At 49.1% G+C, this 23348-nt stretch overlaps 1 protein-coding gene across 4 annotated transcripts in view; it reads right to left on the bottom strand.

Annotated features, from left to right (window-relative positions):
• The window catches only part of MYO1B (myosin IB), a 715692-nt gene that overhangs the window by 90785 nt on the left and 601559 nt on the right, over window positions 1-23348 (bottom strand). For all 4 annotated transcript variants that reach the window (XM_085648784.1, XM_085648782.1, XM_085648783.1 and 1 more), the window contains one exon: window positions 10243-10349. In XM_085648784.1, coding sequence (XP_085504910.1) covers window positions 10243-10349 — 107 coding nt within the window. The remainder of the gene's footprint in view (window positions 1-10242; window positions 10350-23348) is intronic.

Genomic DNA, 23348 nt, shown 5'->3' on the forward strand with positions numbered 1-23348 from the left:
AAGATTGTGGCTACTTGTGCCATGCTCCACAACATGCAAAAACAACAGTTGATGGACAGAATGCAGAACAATATCATACATTCACCCCAGTACAGAGATCTGGGCCTAAATCCATCGTTTTTTTGCTCACCATGCCTTTCCAGTTGGATTTGGGCCCAGATCTCTGTATTGGGGTGAATGTATGACTTTGTTCTGCATTCTGTCCATCAACTGTTTTTGCATGCTCCACAACATAGCAACGAATAAAGGCATTCCAGTTGAGCTTACTGATACAGATGCATCGGAGGATGAGGGACCAGGTCCATGTTGCAGACCAGCAGGTGGTGTTGGGGCAGCTGCCGGATGACAGAGACGTGATGAGATAACACAAAACTATTTCTAGGTGAGTAATGATAACACAATGCAAAAGAAGATTTGTGCACAACTGTGTTTTATTATTCCTTTAGCCGCAGGAAAATATCTGTCACACAGCCTGACAGACACTTTATGTGTGTCACGAGATGTTGCACATGTTATGCCCACAGTGCATGGATGACGCCCAAACACAAGTCCACATGCAATGGGTTGCTTCACCCATTGGCATTCTTCAGTGGTGCCAGTTTATTTTTTTGCGGGAATGACCTGCTGGCACATGCTCAGGATGCTGACTGCTCTCTCTTGACTTATCCGGTGTTGTTCCCTGCCTCACACTGTGCTGTCTGGTTTCGGGAACTGGTGGGGTGATGCTGCTTCTGCTTGACAGCTCCTCACTATTCCGTGAGCCCAGGAGTCCTGTGCCACCTGTAGTAGCTGTCTGCAGCTGTTCCACGGCATTCGTCACCTGCACCAAGCCTTTGGCCACATCCTGGCTGCAGTGGGCCATTTCAACCCGCATGCTTACCGAGTGGCGTGACAGCAGGGACGTGGCAGTACACAGGTGGTTGACCGCCTAGCTGTAAGTGTCCAGGCAGGTGTAGAGACGTTGTCTCCCCCTGCATCTGGCTGCCTTGTCTCTCTTCATTGTTACACACAGTTCTTTAATTGCGCCCGTCATTTCCCTGATGCCCTCCCTCATCTCACTCAGGTTGTGGTTGACAGAGACCAGCTGCCGGTGTATTGACAGCATTTATTTTGGTTTGCAGGCACTGTACCTTCACCATGCTGCCTTCCAGTCCGGCAAACACCGTGTGATCCTCAACAGCAGCAGCCTGCATCTCACACAAGTTTCCTCCCTACAGTGCAGAGTGGGCTGTTCTTGGACCTGTGCTGCACTATTATTCTGCCTCTAACAGTGGGAGTTGAGGCACAATATTACGCTGTCTCCGTGGGACAGGTGTTGTCATTGTGGTTTCCTTGGTGCCCTCTTGCCCTGCCTGGTCCTCTGTATGTGCTGCGTCCTCAGCTCCTGAACGGTCATCCTATGTTTCAGGTAGTACTGTAAACGAAAAGGCACATTTTAATTGTGTGTTCTGCTTCACATTGTTCACTGAAGAAAGTTTTCTGATTTTGCGTTAGCTAAGTGCTGTCTAGCATATTTTGCCTTTACTGATATAGTTATACTGATTCTACATTGCTGTGTCTCATTGCTCCACTGTATGATGCATGTGTCTACATCTCCCATGATGCATTGCTGGGCGTGCTGGAAAACGTGTACTGGAGTTGCATTTTTACTTTGAAATTGGTGTATTCCTGAGTGTGTGATTGAGATGGTAATGTGTGAGGGATGATTTCCCATGCATCTTACCTTGACTGGTGTTGGGAGGGTCGGAGCTGTCGATGTCAGCCACACCACTGACGCTCTCTGGATGAAAGGTGGACTCCACTAACTCCTCGAGGGGCATAGACCCCACCAGTCTTCTTTGCCTCTGCCAGCCTGGTTGCCACCTTGTCCCTGGACCTGGAGCGCACATCATACCAGCGCTTGCGCAGGTCCTCCATAGAGCGCTGGATCACAACAATGGCATTTTCCTTTGCCTGGATGTCCAGCCATATTTTTTTTTTCCGTGACTCTGGCAAACGGAGTGATATTTTGCCAAAGAGCAACTCATGGCTATTTACCATTTCTTCTATGAGCACCTCCTACTCCCTCTCGCTGAACTTTTGCTTCCTTTTCCTCCCAGCCTCCTTCTTATCCTTCTCTTTCTCCTGGGGATCCATTTGGAATTGTTGTAGTTGCAGTACATAGTTGTTTGCCTCGCCTCCCAGCCTCTCACACAGCCTCAGGCAATCGGGAACAGTATGGGCAGTCACACTTCCTGGGTGTGATGTCATCAATCTGCACCTGAATTGCAGATTCTCTATTTCTGCAATTCTTTAATTGCGAAATTGCAATCAAGGAATCGCTATTAGCAAGGTCGCAGAAAAATTCTGAGAATTTTTGGGAATCGCCAAATTTTTGCGAGTTTTTATTTACATCGCATTCTGCGATTCGCAAAATGTGATTCGCTAAAAATCGCATTTTGAGGATCGCAAACTCCGATTTTCATACATATGCCCCTACATTACTAAGGAGATGCCACTTTAGTTGATGTTTGATAAAATGTTTTTCAGGTGAAGGGAAATTCCTGGAGTATTTCAAGTCTCAAAGATCTGCAAGACGAAAGTTTGTCTGAGAACCCGGCTTATGGCTACTGTGGAATAGGTAGGCCATTTTAATTACCGCAATGGGTGGGAACGCGACATCAGAACATTTTCTACAAACAATAACCATTCCGCTTTAGTATAACACTAGTTCTCAGTATAAGTAAGTCTAAACTTTGACAATAAACCATCAGTATTTCAACATCTTGCATTACACACACTTTCCCTATTAGCCTCTCGGGTTTTCTGTTAATGTCCAGACTTTAGCGCTTCGGAAATCTTCCACTCTAGGGAATGAGGAACAGACAAATGGAATGTGGACAGGTGTGTTATCCAGCTACAAAGAAAAAGCATCCTGTTGGCTTTTGCCTCAGCTGAAGCAGGCTAACAAATGAGCAATAATTTGTTCATGTAGGTTTTAACTGTAAACCTCTAATGGACAATTATGTACCTTTTTCAATTTATCAGAAAATTCCTAACCTACATGGGTGAGAAATAGCAGAACTAATCATACCCCGTGACAAATTAGAAATGATTATTTTTTAGAACGGTCAGAAGATCTGGGAAATGTTAATATCCCAAGTAATTACACCACCAATGGATCTCTGTTGGGATGTTGTCAACATATGGCTGTCTCCTGATTCATCAATTGCACTTATCTATAAACTGTGTCATGATAACCATCTTTAATGTGCTTACTGTCCCATAACACTGCTGAACATGGAGCACAAGACATTTTCCAGATTTCAGCCCACATCCGCAACCTTTGTGTTTGGGGCTAGTCATATCAATCAGCAGCGATTTTTACAGAATAGATTATTAAACAAGAATACATCACAACAGTAAGCCTGAATACATTATGCTACCATTGAAAACATGCAATGTCGCAATGCACAAGTTACTTACTTGTATAACGATATATCTGTAAGAGACATCAGTTAGTGATAGATTCCTTACCTTAGAATATCCCCAGGCGTCAGACTGGATCCAGAAAGTTTTCGTAAGCAGTACCCCTGCGCGTCGGTAGACGTCATCGTACGGCTCCGCGTACGTCGCTGACGTCGTAGCCGCCGAGAGGACGTCGCCAGAGCTACTTAGACGAGCCCAAGTGCGCTGGCGTCAGTTCTGTACACAACCTTTCTGCGCCAGGAGCGCAGAGCCATGCCAGAGACCGACTACTGGTGCAATACAACTAGGGCCCTGAAAGGGATGACCTGAACCCTAGAGAACAGTTCGCAGAACGGGGAGGATGGGCAGGTGGTCAGGAATCTATCACTAACTAATGTCTCTTACAGATATATCGTTACACAAGTAAGTAACTTGTGCATCTGAAAGAGACACGTTAGTGCTAGATTCCTTACCTTAGAATACATACCCAAGCAATACCAACCCCGGTGGTGGGTCTACGAAGTGAGATTACACCAGAAAGTCAGAGAGAACTGAACGGCCAATGAAGCCGTCTCTCCAAACCGGACTGTGAAGGCAATAGTGCTTAGTTAAAGTATGCAACGAGGCCCAAGTGGCCGCCTGACAGATGTATTGCAGGGAGATACCGCGTCCCAATGCTGTAGTAGCTGCTGTCACCCTGGTAGAATGGGCGCGCAGCCCAACCGGAGGTTCCTTTTTAGCCAGAGAGTAACAGGCTTTAATGCACAATACAACCCATCGAGAGATAGTGCGCTTGTGCACCGCCTGGCCTTTCTTGGCACCCACGTAGCCAACAAAGAGCTTATCATCCACCCGGAACTGTTGTGTGCGGTTGAGATAGAACGAAAGCACGCGATTTGGGTTCAGACGGTGGAGCCTCCCCTCTTCTCTTGAAGGGTGTGGAGGCGGAAAGAAAGTGGGCAGAGTGACAGTTTGCCCAAGATGAAAGGCAGAGACTACTTTTGGTAGAAAGGAGGGACGCGGTCGAAGCACAACTTTGTCCGGATGAATTGCCAGGAAAGGAGGTTTGCAGGAAAGAGCCTGGAGCTCACTCACCTGCCGAGCGGAGGTGATGGCCACCAGGAAGACAGTTTTCAAAGTTAATAACTGCAAAGGACAGTAATGAAGAGGCTCAAAGGGAGTGCACATCAAGTATGTGGGAACCAGGTTCAAGTCTCATGGAGGCATTACAAAAGGAATAAGAGGGAAAAGGTGAGTAATGCCTTTGAGAAATCTATTGGCAACTGGGGACTTGAAAATAGAGGGCTGATCAGGCAGCCTAAGAAAGGCTGAAAGAGCAGAAAGGTTGCCCTTGATAGTGCCCGGAGCAGAGCCCTGCTGGGCCAAAGAAAGAAGGAACAATAGGACCTCAGAAAGAGGAGCAGCAAGAGGATCAACAGATTTCGCTGTGCACCATGCCACAGACTTCGGGAGGCAAGTCAAATGGAATCAGCTGTCACTGCTCAATCTCCATGCAAGGAGGTGGAGGCTGGACAGGTTCGGGTGGAGGACCGTCCCCTGTTGCGGAGACAGGAGATCCTCCCGGAGAGGCGGTCAGATCGGGGGATCCACTCTCATACTGAGTAGCTTGAGATACCAAACTCTTCGAGCCCAGTCCGGTGCCACAAGAATGACTTGGGCTTGGTCGCACCTGATCTTCTTCGGCACTCTGGGCAGAAGTGGTATAGGCGGAAAGGCTTACAACCAACCACAACTCCACTCACAACGAAAAGCGTCGCCTAGCGAGTGTCGCCTTGGAAACTCCAACATGCAGAACTGCTGACATTGCGCATTCTCTTCGGTGGCGAATAGCTCTAACCAAGGTTCTCCCCACTGCTGAAAGAGACCTTGCACCACCTCCGAGTGAAGACGCCATTCGTGATCCAACATGCACCTGCGGCTGAGTTCATCCGCCCTGTCGTTCAGGGTACCTGCCAGGTGTTGAACCACCAAGGAAATGCCTTGATGTTCCAGCCACGTCCAGAGACGCAGAGCCTGCTGACATAGGGTCCATGACCCCACCCCGCCTTGTTTGTTGCAGTACCACATGGCGGTGTTGTCTGTGAACACCTGCACTACTCTCCCCTTGAAAGAGGGAAGGAATGCTTTGAGTGCAAGTAGGATCGTCCTGAGCTCCAAAAGATTGAATTGGAGCTTGGACTCCGCCAGAGGCCTCTGATCTCCCCCTCTCCCATGTGGCCGCCCCATCCCAGGAGGGACGAGTTCCGTCACTACTATGTGCTCTGGTTGGGGAAGGGAGAGGGATCTGCCGCTGACCCAAAGCTGGTTTGTGAGCCACCACTGCAAGTCCTGTGCAGTGCCCTCCGAGATCTGGACTTAGTCGGACAGGTTCCCCCGATGCTGCGTCTACTGGAACTTCAGGTCCCACTGCAGAGACCGCATTTGCCATCTGGCTTGATCGATTTGCAGGATGCAGGCAGCCATGAGGCCCAGCAGCCTCAGGGTCTTCCTGACCAAAACCCAGGACCAGGGCCGAAAGATCGGAATCATAGCACGAATGACCCGGACTCGCTGTTCGGGAGGATAAACCCCAAACTGCACAGTATCCTGAACCACTCCAATGAAGAGGAGCTTCTGAGAGGGAATCAGGTGCGACTTCAGCACGTTGATGGGAAACCCCAGCAAATGCAGGAGGTCGGCCGTAGTCTGGAGGTGGGAGAGGACTGCCTGGGGCGAGCCCGCCTTCAACAGCCAGTCGTCGAGATAGGGGAAGACTGAAACCCCTGATCTGCGCACATGAGCTGCGACCACCGCCATCACTTTCGTGAACACCCAAGGGGCACTGGTAAGGCCGAAAGGGTGCTCATGGCCTACCGTGAACGGTAAGTAACGCCAGTGGGCCGGCAGGATGGGGATATGAAAATAAGCATCCTGCAAGCCCAACGCAAACCATCCAGTCTTGCAGGTCTAGGGCAGACAAGACCTGAGCAAGCGTGAGCATCTTGAACTTCTCCTTCCGGAGGAAGCGGTTGACGTTCCGGAGATATAAGATAGGCCGCAGGCCCTTGACCTTCTTTGGAACCACGAAGTAGTGGGAATAAAAACCACGGCCTACTTCTGGCGTTGGAACGCGGTCGATAGCCCCCTTGGCCAAGAGGGCTGCAACATCCTGCTGAAGAAGTGACAAGTGATCCCCCGACTTGCGGTGGTACTGAGGTGGCATGGCTGGAGGGGTAGACTCAAAGGGGAGGGAGTAGCCCCTGCAGACTATTTGCAGAACCCGCCTGTCCGAGGTAATGGAGTGCCAGTGGGGAAGGTGATGGCGAATCCTGCCACCCACTGGAGTCAGGTGGGCATGAAACACCGGACTAGGAAGATTTAGAGGCGGCGACGGCAGGAGAGATGGTGGATTGACCCACCCGCTGTCCTCGGGACCCACCACGGCGGGTCCCACGTATGCGCTGAGTCTGTGCAGTCTTTCGGGTCTGAAAAGAACATGCCTGGGCACCCTGACCTCGAAAGGAGCGAAAAGCGGGCCCCGAGGGAGCACGTGTCGTGGCGAGACCCAAGGACTGGGCCGTAGCCCGAGAGTCCTTAAAGCGTTCCAGGGTGTTATCCGCCTTATCACCAAAGAGGCGTGTGTCATTAAAGGGCATGTCCAACAAGGTGTTCTGGACATCCCCAAAGAAGCCAGTAGTTCGGAGCCAAGCATAACGACAGAGCGCCACTGTTGTGGAAAGTGCCCTACTGAGAGAATCGGCCGCGTCAAGCCCACAATGGATAGTACATTTTGAAGCATCTCTCCCTTCGGTAATGGCTTGGGAGAGAACCGCCCGTGCTTCCACAGTGCACTGAGGCAGCACCACAGTGTCCCAGAGAGAATGGGAATAGCGGCCTAGCAGGCACGCAGTATTCACCGCCTGCAACCCAGAGCTAGTAGAAGTGAAAATCTTTTCCCCAAATTGCTCCAGTTTCTTAGATTCCTTTTCCGAAGGAGCAGAAGGGAACGCACTCAGTGAGGTAGAAGCCTGGACAACCAGGCTCTCAGGCGTCGGGTGTTGTGTGAGAAAGCTGGGATCGCCCGGCACCGTGCGATGGCGGCGTCCCACACCCTTGTCTACAGGAACCCCTGTGTTAGGTTTGTTCCAGGTACTCAACAGGATATCGGTAAGGGCTTCATTGAAGGGCAGTGACGGCTCCCCAGAGGACGGCTGCAGCACCTCGGTCAGAAGATTGGTCCTGATAGGTACAGAAGGGAGCTCGAGGTTAAGAGGCTCAGCCGCCCTATGCAACACCACTGAAAAAGTCCCAACCTCCTCCGTGGCCACGGAAGAAGGGGACAGAGTACCAGGATGTGGAGAGAAATCCAGATCTACTGGATCCTCCACAGCCTTCCCATTGAGGCTCATCCTCGCATTGAGCTGCAAGAGGGTCCTCAGACCCCTCCTAGTACTTCCCTTTGTCCACCGCTTGTTGAAGAGGCCAGTAGGACGAGGTGCCCTGGGAAATGGGATAAACTCCGCTCCAAGCAATGGAATGGGGGGGGGGGGGGGGGGGGGGTAAGATACCAGTCCCAGTTCGGTGCCGTTTGGCGTCGGCGTCGCGCCAAGGCCAGATCCAGACCTGGCGCCGAGGCTAGAGCCAGCGGCGCCGCAGGGTATGGTGCCAGCATAGCCGAGGCCAAAGGTGACGGCATGGAGGCAGACCCTCCCGATGGATCCGGGGGGCCAGAAGGCGCTCCGGAGGGACCCGACGGGACAAACAAATGGCGCAAGGCCGCCACGAAGGCCTGCACCTCGTCCGAAGTCGCATGCGGTCCCGGAAAGGGTGGGTAGGCCGCAGGCAACAACTGAGGCTCCAACGGAGCCGCAGGGGAGTGACCGCCCACCCCCTCCACCATGTCCTGCGACCGGTGAGGGGTAGAGGAAGAGCGACGTCGCTTCTTTGACTTTTTATGGCGCCTAGACTTACCTGTCCCCGATTCCGACGAGCGATGCTGATGGCTCCGCGACCGGTCCCTCGACCTCCCATGGGATTGGGACCTCGATCAGCGCGGAACCGATTGCCAGACCTCCAACAACGTGCGGGAACGCTCCCACAAAGCTTTCGGCACCATGGGCCCGATAATCGGGGCACGCCTCAGGGTCATGGGCGTGCCCCAAGCAAAAGAGACACACATCATGCGGGTCTGCTACAGACATGCTTCAGCGGCAGGCCCTACAGGACTTAAACCCAGGCATCCCTACTGCACCAGGAGTCAAGTACTTGTCAAAACAAGTTGTCAGAAACTAAGTTAAAACTTTAACTAGGGGTACTGCTCTCTCTCGGATCTGCGCTGCTGCACGGAAAAAGAAAGAACTGACGTCAACGCGCGTGGGCACGTCTAAGTAGCTCTGACGACGTCATCTCGGCGGCTATGACGCCAGCGACGTACGCGGAGCCGTACGACAACGCCTACTGACGCGCAGGGGTACTGCTGATGAAAACTTTCCAGATCCAGTCCGACGCCTCGGGATATTCTAAGGTAAGGAATCTATCACTAACGTGTCTCTTTCAGATATGGGCAGATGCTGAAAAGGCATTTGACACTGTGCAATGGAGAAAACCATGGCTGGTAATGGATCAGATTCCATTAATGCAGCATTTCATTTGAGGGGCACACGTTCTGTAGAAACCCCATAGTGCATCCGTTACAGGTTAATGGACTACCCATATTCAAATTTCATAGGGAACTAGACAGGAGTGCATCTATGTACCTCTCCTATTAGCCCTTTTTATTAAATCCCTAGTCATCCCATCATGAAGAAACAGAACGCATTTAGCATGTCTTTTTTTAAAACAATTATCCTTTGCAGATTATCTCCTAACTATCAAATACATTTTCTTCAATCTCACTGGTAATGGATGGCTGAACTATAGAGGAGTCATCAACTTCACTGGCGCGAAAGCAATTAAAATACTGGGGATTTATGACTGAGGACCAGGTCACAAGGCTACTCAAAAGTGAGCGTGAAAAGGTGCAAGGAACTTAAGCAGTACTGGAGAACAAAGTAAAACACAAGGAACCAAAAAGAAACATGCAAACTCGGTCTTAAATGTAACCTAGATGGGGTGATGCAACCTCAGTTTAAACACCTTGTGCCAGAAAAGCAGCTCTTGATTCCAGTCTACCCAGAGCCACATGGTGTTTACAGGAGCCAACAGAACAGGAGTGAAAGGAAATAGTACATAGTGTCCCAGGACAAAAGGCACACCGAAAGTAACTCGTAGTAAGCTTGTGGGTGATAAGAATCTGGTATTGAAGACGGATTATATTCTTGATCAGTCGCCAGCCTAAATGTACACATCATCAAAATGTGGTGGGTAGCCCAAACAAGTGACACACACGTCAGCAGTGACTGAAGGAGCCAACACAATGACAGTGCCTGACTGGGACAAATCCAGAGCCCATCCACTTGATATTTGTTAACAGCATAAGGTCTTGCTTAAACCTGACCTAATGATAAATAAAAAAGTTAATGTTCTGAGAGGTACATGTTTGAATGAATGTCTATATAACTTGCTAATGTTGAGAAGCATCTATGGGTTGTTCCCAAGGGAGATGTTGGTGCTTTCCAAAGTACAGCCTTAATGTCATCAAAACCAGTAAACGTAGCAGATAAGCAACCTAAAATTTAGGTTTAAAAAAAAAAAAAAAAAAAAATCACATTTCCAGAACTTATCTTAACAGAAATAATTGAACTGGTTGTAGTCCTGTCTCAATTCTGGAAACAAAACCAGTAACAAGTTAAATACCTGGATGCATAAGACAGCTTCTTCCCTTTGAAGAGCTCACTGGCTTCCAGCTTCTCTTCGTAAATCAGCTTCTTCTGGTCAGTGAACTGGTCTCGGTATTTCTTACACTACACAAAGAGAACAGAGTGATGAAATAAACAAGCAGTAATTTCTTTTATCTGCACAACTAAATTTGAACTATTCTATTTGAAAACCCTAATGTCAAAGTTCTCCTCTGTTGAATACAATGAAATGAACAAAAAAACAAAGAATGACCATCCCTCTCCAGTAAGGACTCGTAGTGCTAGCCTATTTAGATGAAGTGGATGTAGAAGAGAAAAATGGATTTAACAAGTAAAAGAAAGGAAAATGCTACTTGCCAGTATGCATCTGTTCTTGGCATGTAGAGCTGCAGATTTGCATACTTTTGCATAGATCGCCATCTGGTGTTGCACTCCGATGTTTTCACATTGTTTTTGTCTTGGAAGAAGTCTTTATAGTCACGAGGTAGGTGACTCCTCCCTAGGATGATAGTGCGCATGGGCATCGACTCCATCCTTAGATTGTTTTTGCCTTGCAGGGTTATGATGGAGAAGTAAGAAGTAGAAAGAGATGCCCATGTTTAATGTAGCTAGGTAAGATAGTACTGGAACAGATAGAGGTATCCGGGTAGGCGGGCGGGCGTATACGAATCTGCAGCTCTACATGCCAAGAACAGATGCATACCGGTAAGTAGCATTTTCCGCTCAAGGCATATGAGCTGCAGATTGTATACTTTTGCATAGACTATAGAGCAGTTATCTCCTTAGCTGTGGCTATCTGTATCTATTGCAGTGGTTTGAAAAAGTGTTCTTAATACAGGCTGGCCCACAGTAGCTTGCTGTTTTTGCCTGCACAACTACATAAAAGTGTTTTGTGAAGGTGTGTGGTGTAGCCCAAGTTGCTGCTTTGCAGATGTCATCTAGGGGAATGTTCCCGAAGAATGCCATGGAAGCCCCTAGTTTGCGTGTGGAATGAGCTCTAGGGGGAATGGTTAGTGTGCTTATGGCTTTGATATAGCATATTTGGATGCCTTAAACAACCCACTTTGCAATTTCTGCCTTTGAGATGGAGTTGCCTTTATAAGGTGGGGAGAAAGCCACAGAGAGTTGTTTGGTCTTTCTAAAGGGTTTTGTCCTTTCAATGTAGTAGAGTATTGCTCTTTTAACGTCTAACGTGTGAAGAGCTCGTTCTGCCACTGATTCTGGTTGAGGAAAAAACCCTGGGAGTTCAACAGACTGGTTGAGATGGAAGGCAGATACGACTTTGGGCAAAAATGTTGGGTTAGTCCTGGCGTTATGATGGATTTGATGACGGATTTGTAAAAATGGTTCTTGTATGGTTTATGCCTGGAGTTCACTAACTCTCCTGAGAGATGTGATAGTAACTAAAAAAGCTACCTTCCAAGTGAGGAACTGTAGTTCGCATTTGTGGAGAGGTTCAAAAGGGGGGCCTTCGCATCTATCACTACTGTAAGATCTGGTTAGGGAAGGGAGAATGATCTGCCTTAGACCCAACCTTGGTTCATTAACCACCACTACAGTTGCTGAACAGTCCTCCCTCCAAGATCTGGATGTAGTCAGAAAGATTCCCCTGATGCTGCGCCCACTGGAACTTCAAGACCCACTGCAGAGCCCACATATGCTATCTGGCATGATTCACCATCAGAATGCAGGAGGCCATGAGGCCCAGCAGCCTCAGGGTCATTCTCACCGAAATCCAGGATAGAGGCTGAAATATCAGTAGCATAGTCCAAATATCCCAGACTCGCTGCTCAGGAGGATAGGCCCGAAACTACACTGTGTTCAGAACAGCTGCGATGAAAAGGAGCGTGTTAAGATTTGGTGGTCTCTAGTTGGCACAGGTATGCACTTGTAACAAATAGGGACCCTCTCCTCTAGTCAGGGTAAGGGGGTACACTCCCAAAATAACCCCTGCTCACCCCCTTGGTAGCTTGGCACGAGCAGACAGGCTTATCTCAGAGGCAGTGTGTAAAGCATTTGTGAACACATACAGAAACCCAGTGACAACACTACAGATGGACACCACACAGGTTTTATATAAAAAATAAGTATTCTTTATATAGATTTACCACAAGACCATTAAACGACAAAAATACACAATACTGTTACTTTAGATGGTAGTATTTTGCTTAGTTCTCTTAAGCTCTTAAATGCGACACTTTAAGTCAATGTACCTTTTAGATGCGACACGCAGGGCAATGAAAGTGTTGCAACGATGTTGATGCGTTGAAGATTATGGTGCAAAGAAATAAAGATCTTCCAGATGCGTTACGCTTCTCCGATGTTGCGAGAAGACTCGACGCTTCAGCTGCGACACACTTTACGCGATGCGACGACAGCGACATTCTTCTCAGACGTTTGCGAGACACTTCCGCTCGATGCGATGTTGCAGCGGCGACACCCCTTTACGCGATGAGACGACAGCAGCTCCGACGGCGGCACGCTTCTCCGTGGATGCGAAGCGCTTTTCTTGATGCGGTGCAATGCGTAAGCTACGATGGCAACACGCTTCTTCGGCGTTGTGAGACACTTCCCGGATGATGCGAGACGCTTCCGCTCAGTGTGATGCTGCAGTGGCGACACCCTTTACACGATGCGACGACAACAGCTCCGACGGCAGCACGCTTCTCCTTCTTGAGTCGCGCTTCCGGCTCCTTGCGACACGCAGTCCCTCAGAAGGCCCAACAACAGCAGCAGGCACTTCCAAAGTACTCTGGGGAGCTGGGGGGTGAAGTCTGTTGTTCCTGAGACTTCAGCAGGAGGCAAGCTCTTTTCCAAGCCCTTGGAGATCCTTCACAAGTTGAGCAAAAGTACACACAAAGTTCCTTTCTCCTCTCTCTGGCAGTAAGGCTACCACTGCAGGCCAATCCCCCAGGTTCAGGGATAGTTTCCTCCTCAGCTTCTTCTGGTGCCTCCCTCAGCAGAGGTTCTTCTTGTTTTCCCAAAGTGATCTAAATTCTTGGGATCAGGGTCCCAATACTTATACCCCAAAATCCTTTGTCCTCTGAGGGCAGAGGGGCCTTTGGCCAGTCCAAACCAGTTCCTGAGCACTCTGTTTACCAGACTTCTCCTTTCCTTTCACAGTGTAGGGCAGAAACATTAGAAGCCCCACAGGAGGTGGAGCCAGCATTGTGGAAGGAAAGTACAGCCCTGGAGCACTTTGTTGACAGGATTCCTTCTCTTCATTCACTGTGCAGGGCAGAGACATCAGCCGCTCCCCAGGAGGTGGAACCAGCATTGTGGAGGGAAGGCACAGCCCTATTCAGGTCCTAGGTGCAACTCCTCCCACCCATCTAGATGCAGATCTCTCTATTCACCGCTGGCAGACTCATCCTGTCTCTTGGAATCCCCCAGCCCTGTCACTCAAAGAACCCAGACAAAGGAATACACAGCCTAGCAGATGAAGGTTTGAATGGTTAGACAAGAAAAGGTTTGCTTTCTAAAAGTGGCATTTTCAAACACAGAATGTTAAAACCAACTTCATTAAATATGTATTTTATCATTCTGAGTTCAGGCATACTAAATTCGAATATCTACCATGTTCTCTGAGTCAGTTAGGATGATAAGATGTAATACCCAAACTGCCCATTCTGGCCTATGGAGAATAGGTAGCCTTGCAATAGTGAAAAACAAAAATGGCTGTAATTCACTATTAGAACATGCCACACACACCAGGGCATGTCCTCCCTTATCCTTACAATGCACCCTGCCCTTGGGCCTACCATAGGGGTGTCTGATATGAAGAAAAGGTTTAGGGACTGGCAAGTGGGTGCACTTGCCCAGTCAGCATGACTGTACGCAGGCTCTGCAATGGCAGACCTTAGACACATGTTTACAGGCTGCTTCGGTGGGTGGCACAACCAGTGCTGCAAGCCCACCAGCAGTATTTGGATTTACAAGCCCTGGGCACTCCTGGTGCACTGTACTAGGGTCTGACAAGTAAACCAAACCAACCAATCATGGAATCACAAATCATACATCAATTTACAATAGAAAGCACTTTCAGTGTGGCACTGGACAGCAGTGGCACAGTGCCCTGAGCAACTAACACCAGCAAAAATACATGAGGTAACAGCGTAAAATGGAAGGGAGACCCACGCCAAGGTGCCAGGTCTAACAGAGCGTCTGCGAGGGAGTCAGGTGTGACTTGTGTCTGGAGGTGGCCTTCAACAGCCAGGTGTCAAGATAGGGGAAGACTGGACCCCTGATCTGCGCGGATGAGCTGCGACCACCGCCATCACTTTCATGAACACCGAGGGGCACTGGTAAGGCCAAAGGGGAGCACGGTGAACTGAAAATGCTTGTGGCCTACCATGAACCGCAGGTAGCGTCTGTGGGCTGGAAGGACGGGTGTGAGAAGTTGGCCTGGCATATGCTGTCCACTAGTTATAGGGGACACATTGCACCAATCCAATTCGACTCTTATGGTGATAGGTTAAAGACAACCTTTAAAGAAAGCTATCCTAGTGGTAGCTGTGGAGAGCGGCCTTCAGGCTAAGTCTTGAAGGAGTGTTAAGCTTATTGTTTTACCATAGATAACCTCTGAAATAACCAAATGAAAGAGTAGTCCACACAGGTATATATATAAAATATATGTATTTATTCTAGGAATAACCCCACTAGTCTCTCTATGAGGCTAGAGGTGAAGATACAATTCAAACAAGCATTGATAGTTACAATAAATAGCACTGGAATCACAGGGCCCCGGGAGGGGAACCGAACAATATATCAAAAAAGTGGTATAAGAACCACGACAATTCTACAGACAATGCCTAGGGCATTTAGGGTCGCTGGCCCCTTGTGAAACCACCCAAGGTAGTGAGGAAGGGGACCCACGGGAGACGCGTGCAGTGGCTAAAGCTACTGTCGAGATCTCTATTAAAGCCTATGATGAATGTCGCGGTGGAATTTTACAAGTCTAAAAACACTTCTAGCAGGAGTTCAAGTTCAATACTTTAGTGTTAAGCTTTTGAAGGGCCCACACCCACGAGAGTACCAAGGTACCACTGTTACCTGCCCCAGGGAAGCCGGGTGCATAGGTCGTTTTCGATGTCGGGTCGCGGGCTGATTTTCAATGGCAAAACGTGAAGAACTGCTGCTAGCCAAAAGCGTTGTCGTTGTGAATGAAAATGTAGATCTTGTAGAGAAGGACCTGAAAGCAGAGGGGACAGAGTCTGGGTCACGGCACAGAGACCAGGGGGCTCAAGAGAAGGAGCCCTTCAAGGTCGGGTGCTTCCAGGCAGAAGAGGTGTAGCTTGGATCGTCAGCCACGGGGTCCATGAGGCGTCAAGGAAGGACAGCTTCTGGAGGGCAACTGTCCCACGAAGGATGAGGGTCGCTGCGGTGTTAGTGTCCAGATTGCATCCACTAAGCCTTGGCAACCGCAACCCACGCAAGAAACACAAAACTGCTACTGGTGCAGACCCACAAGGTCTGAGCGAGATCTCCAGCGAGGAGACTGAAGAGCAGGCCTGGAGCAACTAGGGAAACTCTTAGAATCGAAGATTGACCTCCGCTAGGGCCCACAAGTCGAGAGACAAGGGACCGCGGGAGGCAGCAATTTGGCGTGCGTAAAGATGCGCCCACGGGTCGCCGGAGCGGGCTAGGGCGTCGATCTTTGGCACAGATGATGCTGAGAGGTTGGCTCAATAATGGGCCAAAGCACAACTTCCCCACTCGTCGGGGTCGGGTGCTGTGCAAGAGGTGGCCAGTGTCCTGGGGTATTGGGGATCTCGGCACCCACGGGGTCCACGGTGCTGAGCTTTGCTGTGCACACTCACTGGCCTCTGGGATGCTTGGAAACCCACCTCAAGGTAGGAAAGAGTCGATGTCCGAAGAAGCAGCGAGGGTCCAACCGGGTCACTTGTAGTGTTTCAGGTGCCTGCCAAGCAGGGGGGTAACTCCTTTACCCCAAGGGAGATTTCTTCAGGTAGCTGTGCGGCAGCAAGTCGAAGTTCAAGTCTGTGAAGTTCAAGAATAATCTGAGGTTCTGGGGACCCAGTATTCACCTTTATCCAAAGATTAGGGGAGTGTCCAGATCAGAGCCCACCAATGAGAGGTCAGGCGGGAAAAGGGTGGCTACACCCTCTCCCCTTTGTGCGTTTCCCGCCTGGGCAGGGGACAGGATGCCCCTGAACCGGTTCCAGGCGGTGTATGCAGAATGTAGGCACTGGGGAAGCCTACGTGCAACTCTGAAAGGCATCCTATGGTGCACCCATCCAGTTCCAATCCACGTAGGCTGTCTGGGGAGGTGAGAACACCTCCCTGCAACAGGATCCCTATTGTCCAGCTGCCGTGGCTGGAGTTCTGCCCAGCAACAGGCAGCCAGAATCGTGTGGGTGGTGGGTAGCATCCATTTTGTACTACGTGTGCACTTTTAAATTGGTGTCTAAATTCTGCCGCTTTTCCCATATCGACCCTTTAGCAGGGGGGAATCATGCCCTCAGTCCCATGGCTGGATTGGGGGTATGCTTCCTAAATGTTTGACACCAAACATGATATGGTTCTGTTTAGCCATTCTCAAGTTATCACGCTATCGCGATATACTTATAATGCGGTTAAGAGTATATGGTATGGCTACACTACAAACATCCCAGCAGTGATTTTACGACGGTTGCAGAGGGGCCCTACTCAGGTAGGGGTCCCCCTTCACACATATCTCAGCACTCTGCCTTGTAGAATTAGCAAGGCCTGCTTTAGGGGTGACCTATGAGGATATGTGTGTTGTATTAAGTGGGATACAGGATACCTATATCCCTGTAAGGAGTGCAAGCACCACCTTACCCAGACTACAGTAGTGGTCTGGTGGTGTCATTTTGTATGGCTGTCCCAGGGGTGGCACAATAAGTGCTGCAGCCCGTGGTAGGCCTCGGAGGGACCCATGACCTGGGTACCTAGGGTACCATCTACAAGGGTGTCCTCAGTATCCAATTGGTATGTACCTAGGGTACTCACATCAGTTTTAGGGAGGAAGCAGATAGGCTGGGGTCCTGGATAGCAGGATCCCAGTCAGACTAGTCAAAAACCATCCAAATACCAGGCAAAAAGTTGGGGGCAACCATATAGTCAGATTCCACCTTCCTACAACGGGGATGTGAAAACAGGCGTCCTGCAAGTCCAGCACCACCATCCAGTCTCCAGAGTCGAGGGCAAATAGGACTTGAGCCAAGGACAGCATTTTTAACTTATCCTTCCGGAGGAAGCGGTTGAGGGCCCAGAGGTCTAGAATAGGATGCAAGCCTTTGTCCTCCTGGGGCACCAGAGAGTAGCGGGAATAGCAACCACGACCTACTTCTTGAGCAGGAACCCTCTTGATAGCTCCCTTGGCCAAGAGAGCTGAAACTTCTTGGCAGAGAAGCGCCAAATGATCCTCTGACATGCAATGGAAAGACCGTGGCATGGGGGTGGGGAGGTAGTCTCGAACGGGAGGGAGGTAGAAGCGCCTTCGGACTATTTGTAAAACTCACCTGTCCGACGTGATGGTTTGACAGTGGGGGAGGTGATGGTAAATCCTGCCGCCCACTGGTCTTTGGTGGCCCTGAAAGGTCAGACTAGGAAGGCTTTGAGGCTGCTGTAGAGGGTTAAAGGGTGGAGTGGCCTATCCGCATCACTGGGTCCCACGTCCTTGCCGTGCAGAGGCTGGGCAGTTTGAGCGAACCGGTGGCTGGACTGGGTCGGACATGGTTGAATGCCCCTTCCAATAACCACGAAAGAGGCAAAAAGCATTCTGAGGGGGACTGGATGACCAGGGATTAAAAAACGGAGGGGTCTCCCAAAGGAGCGTGGTCAATGTAATTAAGGGTGAGGCGTAAAAACATGCAAGCTATAAATCTATGCTTAGCATAGTGTGCGGCCCAAATTGTATTTTGCTGTTTGTCATTGCATCCAGATATATGACACAACAAGTAACATCATACCTACAAGAAGTCACGACTATTGGCTTTGTCAATGGTTGTTAGTTGCATAAGATAAATAAGCAGCAACTATGGCTTGTATAGAGTATTGAAAAAGTTTCTACTTAAAGACCTGGTGACACCACAACAAAGTTGCTGCTTCTGAGTTTCAAAAAGAGAAGGGCAATCCAAAGAGAAAATGACTCTTTAAAGGATTTCCCTCCCCCTACAACGCTCCCCTGGCATGACGCCATGCCGTAACTTCTCCACTAATGTGAAGTGAGCAGTGTGAGCAGTGCACATTGATGTGCCTGCTGTCACTGCAGTCCGCTTGTGCCATCGCACAAAACAGAGCCCGACAGAGACCCATTTCAAGTCCCCATTTAAAAACTGCACCGGTGAGATCCGGCTCACTTAAAGCCATGGGGATGACGCAGCGAGGCCCAAGGATCTGGCCGTAGCTCAAGAATATTTAAAGCGCTCCAGCACGGAGTCTGCTTTGTCACAGAAAAGGCGACGCGCATCGAAGGGCATGTCCATAAATGTTGACTGGACATCCCCCGAAAAGCCAGATGTCCTCAACCAGGCGTAGCGCCTAAAGGCTACCGACGTGGCAATTGTTCTGCCCAGTTAGTCAGTGGTATGCAGTCCACCTCTTATTGTGAATTTGGCTGCGTCTCTCCCATCCACCACTGCCTGGGAGAGAACGGACTGGGCCTCCTCTGAGAAGTGACGCAGCACTTGCGCGACTGTATCCCAGATTGTAAGAGTAACCGCCCAAGAGGCACGCGGTATTCACGGACAGCAGTGCCAAGCTGGAGGAAGAGATCATGCGCTTCCCTAGATGATCCAGCTTCTTGGATTCCCTGTCTGGGGGGCAGATGGGAATGCGCCCTTGCAAGAAGAGACTTGGACCACCAAGCACTCGGGGGAAGGGTGTTGGGTGAGGAAAACTGGATTGCCCGGAGCCGCGCAGAAGCAGCAGGCAATTGTCCTTTTCACAGGAGCCCCTGTGCTTGGACCAGGTGCCCAGATGGACGTCAGTGAGGGCTTCATTGAGGGGCAGGAGGGGTTCAAAGGAGGTTGCCGCAGGCTAAATCACCTCTGTCAGGAGATTAGTCCTGACTGCCACTGAAGGGAGCTCCAGGCCTCGGCTGCCCTTCGCACCACCACAGCGTAAGATCCTACCTCCTCTGTAGCCACGGTAGGGGGAGAAAGCATGCCATGGTGTTGAGAAGTGTCCAGACCACTGGCGTCACCCAGGTCCTCTCTCCAGTCCGGCTGTTCAAGCTGGTCTGGCAAAGGGTCCACCGACCACTCCCAATCCTCATCACCACATTCTGGGCGATAGGGAACACCAAGGATGAACAGGGGAACAGATGTACCCTCTGGTGTCGAACCAGACATCGGCCAATGTCGGTCCTGCTCCCGATCCATCTCAGGGGTGAAGTTAGGGACGTCGTCACCAGGATTTGCGCTGGGGAAGGTCGAGTAAGGCATTGATCCGGATCCAGGCCTGGATCAACGGGGTCCTCCGGAGCTGGGGCCAGAGCCTCTGGCGTTGAAGGCCCCAGGACCCCCCATCCGGCTCCATGGGGCCCAAAGGCGCGCCGGCGGAGTCAGCTGCCCAAAAATGGAATGGAGGGCCTTTTAAAATGCACAAAGCTGCGCAGAGTCGTCCCAGGAGGCACTGAAGACGGAGCCATTGAGCAACGATGCTCCGGGTCCCGCGCTGCGTCAGCTGACTGACCGGAAGGCGGCGAACAGCACCGGTGCAAATTTGCCTTTTTCTTGTGCTTTGACTTACCCGAGGACTTCAAAGACTTGGAGTGGGACAAGGTGTGGCTCCGCGAGCGGTCTCGAGACCTTCCTCTCGAATGGGAATGACGCAAAGACTTAGGAATCATGGCCTGGCAGTCGGAGCACGACTTTGGGTCGTGCTCCAGACACCAAAGGCACACGAATTGTGAGTCTGTCACAGACATCAGTTTGTGACAGGCCTCAAAAGGGCTTGAAGCCGGTCATCGGGCATCAGGAGTCAAAGACTCAACAAAAGTAAAAAAAAAAAAACATAGCCAAAAAGTGACTAAAGGGGTAGCGCTCTACGGATCTGTGTTGAGCTGGTGTGGAAAAAGAAAGAACTGACGTCAGCGTGCAGGGTTGCCGTGTAAGTAGGCACCGCAACGTCCTCCCGGTGAACGCAACGCCAACAACAGACGCAGAATCGACTAACACCACCTACCGACGCGCAGTGGTACTGCTAAGAAAACATTCTCCGGATCCAGTCTGACGCCGGGGAGTGTATTTCTAAGGTAACGAATCTATAACTGTCTCTTTCAGATACCACATTTCCAGTTACTGTTTCAAAACAGGGGTGTCTACTAGTGCACTTGATGAGATACAACATTTCAACAATAGACAATAGACTAGGGCAGTAAGCAGGCTCTCACAATAATATTTAGTCTGTCTGGTTTCTCAGGTATTTCTAAGCACTGTACATACAGAGTACTATTACCCAATTCAACAGTCTTCACTCTTTGGTGGTCCATAAATGGAAAGGCTGAATCAGACATGCAGAAAATCCAAAGTATGACCTAGTCGCTGGCACTATCTTACACCTGTGCACACTGACACACACAAACACAACCAATCGCGCCCACATAATAACGATGATTTAACGCCAAACTGCCTAAAGAGGGGGGAACAAAATCAATGACTGAACTCTGCCTTCTAATGTAAGAAGAATCACCAGCAAGATGCAGCTGAGGTACCTCACTGTTGCATAGGATAAAGCAAGAGATGCCCAGGAACAACAAAGCACTACCAGTACAAGCGCAGAACTCTGCACCGAACTGTACTGAGAAGCAATGTTCAATATATGTTGAAATGGTGCGAGGATGGGTCTGGCTTATGTCAGACTCCCTCTGGTTACTGAAGTGATGTAGAGTTTATTTATTGGCCTTATCAAGGGCCACTCCTAGTGTTTCTGTTACTTCAGGGCGTTAAATCGTATTTCTTTACGCACAGAGAAAGTTTCATAAACACTTGAATTACTGCAATCCTTCCTGCATCAGATATATACTCTAAGAGGATGTTATGATCAAGTGTATCAAAAGCAACTCAAAGAGAAAGAAGAATGAGGGTTGCTTGTTTCGCATCAGCGAGTCTGTGCCACAAACTGCTTCAAAACGGCACCACCAGGCAGGCTGCAGCTTGCAGTGCAAGACACTGAGCAATTACATACCAGAGTTGTGATAACGAACACTGTCAATGCGGCAGATGCTGGAAGTATGCAGTGAATCAGGAGATTTTTGGATGAATGTATGCAATTATGGATTTTGCATAATGTTAGGACTGAGCAAACACAAGGAGATGATGGATGGAGCACTGAAAGTTTTCAGACACTCACCCCCAGTCACAGATCTGGGTTGAATCCATAATCATTCTTTAGTTCACTTCGCCACCTCAGTTGAGACCCACCTATATGCAAATCAGTCTTGACTCTGTGCCTCATGGGAACAGTCTAGCCCGAACTGCCAAGCCAGGTCTTACCTGAACCGGAAACAAGCATCCTGGGACCGGTTTCTGGGTAACGCCCTTCATCAGCCAGGCTAGCTTGAATCCAGGACTGTAGTCACAATTATGTAATGAATTTAGCTACCATTTGTGAATAGTCTCCTTTATATATTCGAGAGGTTAATGGGTTTGCTGTCCAACAAGTGGACAGCATGATTCTGATAAATACCACAGTTACTTCTTACAACACTGTACTTTTTAGTCACGTTGGTGAAGATGCTTTTATGATGTTTAACAGTAGATCTGCAAATGTTTGTAATACTGGGATTGGGGCATGGATATTGATTTATTGGTAGTATGCAGTTTAAATTTGTTTGGATTCTAGTAGTGTTGGTCTTTTCTTAAGAGATTGTTTTGCATTACTTATTGTAGTTCAAAGCTTATTGGGTCCCTTTTAATGTTGTTATATAGGCTTGTTCTGCATCTGTACATTCTGGAGTTTTTTGCAGGTTTTGTGAGGTAATCTTAAGTTGGTGTGAATCACCTCAGTCACTTTCTGTGAATTTAGTTTTTCAGTTTGAGGCAAGCAGTTGTGTATGTGGCCTAATCAAGAAGAAAGGAAGTATAAGCTACTCACCAAAGTGACTCTTGTACTGGTAGCAGTCTTATTTTTCTCCAGACTCATGAATCATAAGAGATACCGGAATGTAGCATGAACATCAACAGGTAAAGTTAGGTACCCTGGGGACCCTTTTTCCCAGTGCAAGCTTGAGTGCTTAAACAAAGGTAAAGGAGTGGGGGGTCACTGGTGATGGGGAGCAGGAGAATATGGACTACTGCTACACCAGTCACTATGGAGAGTATCTTCTGACGTGTGCAACTTTACATAATAGCTACTTGTCCAAAGCGCGGTATGAATCAATTCTACTTGCTCAGTATAAAAATTGCCTTGGTCCATTTGATGTCAGTAAGTGAGTTGGCAAATTATTTCAGTGTTCTCAAGTCAGATCTCTCTGATTATGAAAGGCGTCCTGTTATATCAGGGTTTCTATTCCATCAAGGCTCTACAACATTTCTGTTTATGATAAACACTGAACATTTCAGTGTCAAATATGGGAATATTTACAGGCTTGGTTTATGAATGACATGTGCCAATACATCATTTAGATCATAGCAGGGCACTAAATATGCCACAGCTCTCATTGAGCTGAAGTTGTGATTATATCAGAGTTCAGGATAGGCCGTTCTTCTAACTGTACCATTGCTCGAACTTTAGTTTTTGAGGAAGGGTTGTGTGAAACACTTTCGGCTACAGGGCACGTAGAAAGTGCTGCTCAGGGCATAGGCCCTCACCATATTTATCATGCAAAGAGTACACACGTATAATTCTATCTGAATGCAAACTGACTCACTGCCCGAATTTCCAAATGCATCAAAAGGACAGATACTATTTATTGAGTTGGGTAGCTCACTTGTGAAGATGGTGAGTCAATCTGGTCAATCAGTGTACTTTAAAATCAAGATAGCTGTATTGTATCAGAGGATAGACAATCTTGCCCTGAATAGGGCGGCAATATGTAGGGGATTAGCAGTGCTTCAAGGGTCAGACAGAATACCTTCTACTCCAGCATGACACAGTAATGGGTGGAACCCGAAA

This window comes from Triturus cristatus, chromosome 3_2 (assembly GCF_964204655.1).
Source record: "Triturus cristatus chromosome 3_2, aTriCri1.1, whole genome shotgun sequence".
Classification (NCBI taxonomy): domain Eukaryota; kingdom Metazoa; phylum Chordata; class Amphibia; order Caudata; family Salamandridae; genus Triturus; species Triturus cristatus.